This window comes from Cibotium barometz, chromosome 11 (assembly GCF_041138505.1).
Source record: "Cibotium barometz isolate CiBa-2024 chromosome 11, ASM4113850v1, whole genome shotgun sequence".
NCBI lineage: Eukaryota > Viridiplantae > Streptophyta > Polypodiopsida > Cyatheales > Cibotiaceae > Cibotium > Cibotium barometz.
The window spans coordinates 20,769,337-20,775,689 of NC_141056.1; the positions used below are offsets into that span (position 1 = coordinate 20,769,337).

The window sequence follows — 6,353 nt, forward strand, 5'->3', positions numbered from 1 at the left end:
GCTTACCACGTATGCAAGAACTGCAGCGTCCTTGCCTACTACCAACATCTGGCAAGCCAACCACCATCTGGTCCCGGAAGGCGCGCCACAAAGCATCCACATTTAAGTGGCCAAAACGAAAGTGCCACAAATCCCCGACCTGAGAGCCTGTCAAAGAGGAGAGTGCAGAGAGCTTGTAGATGCCATTCTCCACACCGCCTTCCCAAACAACTTTGCCTGTCTCACGGTCCCTTAGAGCAACTGAATGCTCCTCAAATTCCACCCGAAAGCCAGTCTTGCATACCTCATGCACTGACAGAAGATGAAAACCCAAAGCAGGGACATAAAGAACACGGGAAGCATGCTTGCCCCCCTTGCCGTCGGGAATAATCTCCATCCGGCCCTCACTATGAGAATCGAAATAGTGGAGTTATCGCCAATAAAGATACGACCTGACTGCCGTTTTAGATCCAGAAAGAAGTCACGGGATGGAGTCATGTGCCTGGAAGCACCACCACCACTGTCGAGAATCGATTCCCGGGTATCCTTTGCGGTGAAGCCAACTGCCTCCTTGCTCAAAGATGATGAATCATCGGAGCCCACCATCTCTAAGTGCACAAATGCCGGAGTCTTCGCAGCTGAGGATGAGGAATCAGCACTCTTCCCTGTCCGCTTAGGGTACTTCCTCCAGGAGTGGCCTTTCTCGCCACAATCATTACAAGATCTTTCGGCCTTCAGCTTCTCTCGTTCTGGATCACGCTTCTTCTCGGAAGACTTATCTGGTGAAGCCTTCCCTTTACCCTTGTTGGTATTACGGCCTTTCGACCGTTGGCCAGTTAAGGCCTCTGAACCTCCGCCATGAGGAGGGTTCGTGAAACGTTCCTCCTGGTCCAAGACCATTGGCACAAGCTCCTCCCAAGTAATGGTGCTGAGCCTGCCACTCGTGATCAACAAGGAATAGAAAGCGGAATACTGACCAGGCAAGTGGGAAAGTAACGTGATGGCCATATCTTCGGATGATATCTCTTTCCCAGCTTGAAGGACTTCCTGCTGAAGGGCCTGCAGCTGTTAATGTGTTCCCGCATCGTCGAAGACTTTGCAGGGTTCATAACCCGCATCTGCACTTCCAAGGATATCCGCTTCATGGGTGACACCCTGTTGTACAAAGAAGCCAAGTGCTCCCATATGCCTCTCGCCAGCGTCATGTGCTTCACATGGTTGATCACCTGTGGGGTGCAATTGAGGAATATAAACGACCGGACCCTGGCGTTGACACGGTCCCACGTGTGCCTGTGCCTCTCGGTCCTTCCTCATCGATAATAACTCCCCTTCCTCAGCTTCCGGCCGTGGCACCCCTTTGATAATAAAATCAGCAAGGTCATATGACTCCAGAACTGACTCCATCATGACCTTCCAGATGCCGTAATTGGACCCGTCCAACTAACGATCCACGGGGAACGTGGGGAGAGTCGGAATCTTCACGTGCTTCTCAGCCATCTCTAGTAAATCTGCCATCTCGGAGAGTAACCTGAAAAGGTGGGTGGGTGGGAAAAATCTGAAAATCTGAAAATATGCAAGTGGCTGTCCAGCCCCTTTGCCCGCCTTCCTCTTGCACCTTCTCTTCCCGTTCAGCCCGAAACAGTCCACCGATCAGCAACCTGTTGCTCCCCCTCTTGCTCAGAAAAACGCCCAAGATCTCCTAGAGCCTAGGGCTCTGATACCATGTCAGAATATGCAGCGGAAATGATAACCAAACTTGGGTAGACAAGAGCAAGTAGACTGCAGAAAATAATCAGCACAACAAACACAGAGAGATAGGTGTGTAAACTCTTCTCTATACACAAGATCCCGAAAAACTGAATGAGAAAGTGGTGGGGACTGAGGGGCAATATATACATCTCCATGTGAGTAGTCGGCCAGCTACAGATGGTGCCCACGATTGAGAAAATACCCACGACTGCTGGAAAAGCAGTCGGCCAGCTATCTGATGCCTATGCCTGAGCAGAGCAAGTCGGCCAGCACTCCTAAAGCCCACGACTGATGTAGATCCAGTCGGCCAGCAATAGGGTGCTCCTGGCATCACCTGGCAGCCCTCCAACCACTAGGAAAAAATGAAAAAAATAGGGGAAAAATACGGGGAGTGTGGAAAAATGATATACGGGCGGGCACACCCACAACAGAGGCCTTGGTGTATACAAATAGACAGGAGATGACTTCTAACAAGAGGCAGAGCCCGAGCCAGAGGGAGAGGCTAGCATTAGTGATTGGAGTGTTAGTGAGGAGGATGAGCATGACCGTGACCATGGTGGGGATGATTCTAGCTCAGAGTCCGAGTCTTGACTCTGATGAATGACTCATGAGTCACATTTTGTATGCCACATTCCAGTATCTACAGACTAGTGGCTCATTTTTATGTATGACATATGTTCATTGTTATTATGTTGCGGCTTCGTCCTTATTTATGTTAGGATTCAGGATTCAAGATTCCCATTTTGTGATTTTAGATTCATGAGTACTCAGTACATTTCATGATTATCTTGTATTCTCTAATCTCTTTAAGCGTGATAATGATTCATAACTCAGGTCTCTCCTTGTCTTTCAAAATTAAAGTTTAAAGTTTAAACGTTCATAAGTTCATAAGTTATAACTCCAGTCTTGAGTCTTAAAGTTCAACACTTCAAGTTTCAACTTTAAACATGTATGTGACATGTCTCGACCAAATGTAATTAAACTAGTGTTTTTTATTTTTTTAAAAACGGCGTTTTTTAATTTGGCCCCGCGAAAAAGACGTATAATACGCGTATTATACTTTGCCGTATTATAAGTCCCGTCCCGTACCTAACTGCTATGTTGACAACAAAGGCCTTGGCAAAATCCTTCGCCATCTGCACTACTTCAGCCATAGAAACTGGCTTAGCATTCTTCACCAGGGTATCCAAAGGTTCGTTCTTTCCCTGAACAAACCTGGCCATCACCTGTTCTTCATCCAGTGGTGGTGAGTATTTGAGGAGGAGAGCGAATGCCTGGTGATATTCCTCAGTGGTTTAGCTTCCCTAAGTTAGTTCCAGGAACTCGTTCATCTTTGTTTCCAAGAAGCCTGGAGGACAAAATTCTTTGAGCTTGCGAATGCTTTGCAAGAGCGTGACCAAGAAGGCAGATCCCTTCACCGAGTGGGAGATGAGTCAACAAGAAGGGCAACAAGAGGATGAGGTGCAAGAGCAGCATGCCATTGAGGATGAGAGTGAGGACGAGCTTGATGCTCCTTTGGCACAAGCTACCCATGACCATGAGGAAAGCACTTCACGTGAATGATCATTCATGGATCATGATTCATGGGCCTTACTACTTAGCTCTAGCCTCTAGCCTCTAGGCTTTAGCACTTTTTGTTATTGACTCATTTGAGTCCGTCCATGTATTCTGCCTCCTTAAGACTTAGTCTTGACTCTTGAGTCATGACTCATTTTGTATCTACTTTATTATTAATACAATCAACCGTCAACGCCTTCACTCTTTGATTGGCGTATTTTGTTAATATGACTCAAAACCTTACCATTTTAGTGTAAATTTGTGCTCATTTTGATGTACTTCCAAAGTAGAATAAGTGTAGTGTAGAAAAACTTTTTAAAAAAAGTATTTTTTGAGTGTCATTCCCTCCCCCGTTCCCTGCTTATGGTTGTCCCCCGTCCCGTCCCCCGTCTATGAGCCATATCCATTGTAATAGAGCTTCAATTGTATGACTTCTTTCTTGTACATATACAGACATTCGTTTAGGACTTGTGTGTGTTGTGTGTGATTCCGCCACTCTCTCAAAACCCTAGCACATAGGCACAAGTGTTCTACACCACCCTTCGAGAGATGGGAGCCACTCCGGTACTTGGGGTGTGCTCCCTTGAGACTAAAAAACCAACCACATAAGTAACCCTCGTGTGGAAAAAGAAAATCAACACCTCTTTGTCAAAGATTCAAAACAATGGCGAGGGGTTCCTCCCTTTGTGATGAAAAAGGGTGGGTGGCCAAGGAAGCCTGCAACACCCAAAAGACTTCTTTGACCAAGTGAAAAAAACTCTTATCAAAGCCGAAAGCGCTGGTACCAATGTTTTAATGATAATCTATCAATGCTTAACAGTTGCTGAAAACTGAATGCATAGAAATTATGGTTTAGAGGATACGCAAGGACAATATTGGGTCCCAACTACCCTCTAAAGGGCCCCCACCCTTGGCCGGTGTATTTGCTTAATTTATTGCAAGAGAATGAAGAGGTACAATGACTATAAGTGCTGTCCGTGGGACTGCACTGGACTTAGAACTGTTGGGACTGATTTGGACCTCAATTTGGGTGCCCCAACGGTGTGAATTTGGCTGCCCTGCAGCCACCCTGATATGCACCTATTGGCTGGCACAAGCCGAGTTCTGATACCATGTCAAAGTCATGAAGCAGCACGCACACCACCCCAGGGCACTGAGCAACATCGGTGGCTGGGCTCCCATCTCCCCACCATTGCTCCCCCCAAAAACCTAGCCGGAGGAGATATCTCTTCCCATGCTCTTGCATATGGGATAATCCACCACAACTTCCAGTCATGCGATAACCCGAGAGTAGCTACGAGAATTGCCACCTCCAACAGTTTGCTGATGTGATTCATGTGTGGGATGATAAGCTTGATTGCCAATAGGCAGGGCTCTGTGTACTTTGGTTATTGGCTGAAGAGTCACGGGGGTGTTGATTACGAGAAGTGATAGGCCTCTTCCACAACTTCAAAGCAAACACTCAAGAGGTGGTATATTTGTGTATTTGTCGAGCGCAACGGGGTGGAAGTATACAACCAAAGGGAACACTGCTACCCCAGTTGGTGTGATGAGGTAGGGCTGTGTATACATCATGCCCATGCCTGTGTTGCCCAAGCCCCAAAGATGAGAAGCTGAGTGGAACCTAGACCATCCCATAAAAAAGGGGGGAAAAAGGGCAACTCGAAGGTTCCAAAGCCCCCCACAGCAAGGAGGGTTTTGAGGGACAGGTGTCACGTCAGTCCAGGAAATCTGACATGACACTAAGCAGCGGCTAACCAACCACATGATTCGATTATCCCATGTATAGAAAAGTTACCACATCGTAGCCCCGCATGAGAGTAACAAGGAAAATTCAGTACAAAGATAATCAGTCGCAAAGAGAATGGAAACCCTACCTTTTCGTTCACCATGAGGATGATGGACATGAGATGCTCAAAGGTGGACGAGCTGGGGTCGAAGTGTGGCCACAGGTAATTCTCCAGGTACTGGCTGATTTCCAACACCATGACGCGCTGCAGGGGAACAGGTTTGCTGCCCGAAGAAATTAAAAGTTCCGTTCTGTAGATGTCATCGACTAGCGCAGCATTGAATGCCGGTTTGACGTCATCTTTCAAGGTAACGGACCAGTTCTCGAGCGCGATCCTGGTGAGCCTATCCCGTTGGATTTCGTTTAAGGTAATGGTTTTGCCTGTCGGTAACCCTAATTTCTGCTCTGCAGATCTGTCTACTGTATCTGCAACAGGGTATTCTGCCACTCGGGCCCTCTTTGCTCTCGCAGTTTCTTCTTCTTCAGACTCTACCTTTGTGTCGGAATCGATGGCTAGCACTCCTACTTCTTCCGACGCCACAGAGCCGGAACCTTCTGTCGGAACGGGCTCCACTCCCAATGCCGCAATGCTAAAACCTGCTGTCAAAACAGGTTCCCCGCCTTCCGAGACATCCATCTCTTCTGCCGTGGCCATATCCGTCGGGCTGCAAAGCATCGTCTGCTCTCTAACCCTAGAACCTGCACTTTTGAATGTAGAGTCGAGGTCGTCTTTGCCTGTGAATTATAACATGACCAACGTTCTCGTCTATGTCATGCACTGTGTACTCATTCATTCACTATTTAACATAAGGTTACTTAGGGACACATAATCTTTGCCATGTGGCCCCTAGAGATTAGAGAGAGAGAGGGGGGGAGAACGACGTTGGTGCCTGATTTTCTCTCGAGAGGTTTCCTGAATAAGAAGTGATCACACGCATGACTCCCCCCATGCAAGACCTTCTTGTCGTGTTGAGGGGAGACAGAGGGAAAGATAGCAATGATCAACTAAGAGAGATATGCTTCCATCCTTCTGCCCTGCACATGCACACACAGATGAAAGTGAAAGAGCGCACACACATAGTTACCCCACTTTATTCCATATCGCCCATCACTTTACCACATGCATCTTTTATGGTTTTGAGTGTTTCTATATATATAATTTTACAACACAAGGGAGGTGAAGTTAGGGTGGTAAGCAAAGTGAAGTCGAGGTGGCATGTGAAGTAAAGTAAGATGATGATGTTCACCCAAGCTATGGTGGAGAATCTTTTCTACTATG

The 6,353-nt window shown here is 47.1% G+C and overlaps 1 protein-coding gene across 2 annotated transcripts in view; it reads right to left on the minus strand.

Annotated features, from left to right (window-relative positions):
* The window catches only part of EMB2765 (P-loop containing nucleoside triphosphate hydrolases superfamily protein), a 71,451-nt gene extending 65,325 nt beyond the window's left edge, over nucleotides 1–6,126 (minus strand). Inside the window, exon 1 of one of the 2 annotated variants that reach the window (XM_086804943.1) lies at nucleotides 5,163–6,126. In XM_086804943.1, coding sequence (XP_086661069.1) covers nucleotides 5,163–5,750 — 588 coding nt within the window. In that variant the 5' untranslated portion in view covers nucleotides 5,751–6,126. The remainder of the gene's footprint in view (nucleotides 1–5,162) is intronic. The other variant, XM_086804944.1, reaches the window with a different exon arrangement.
* Between the last annotated feature and the right edge of the window lie 227 nt (nucleotides 6,127–6,353).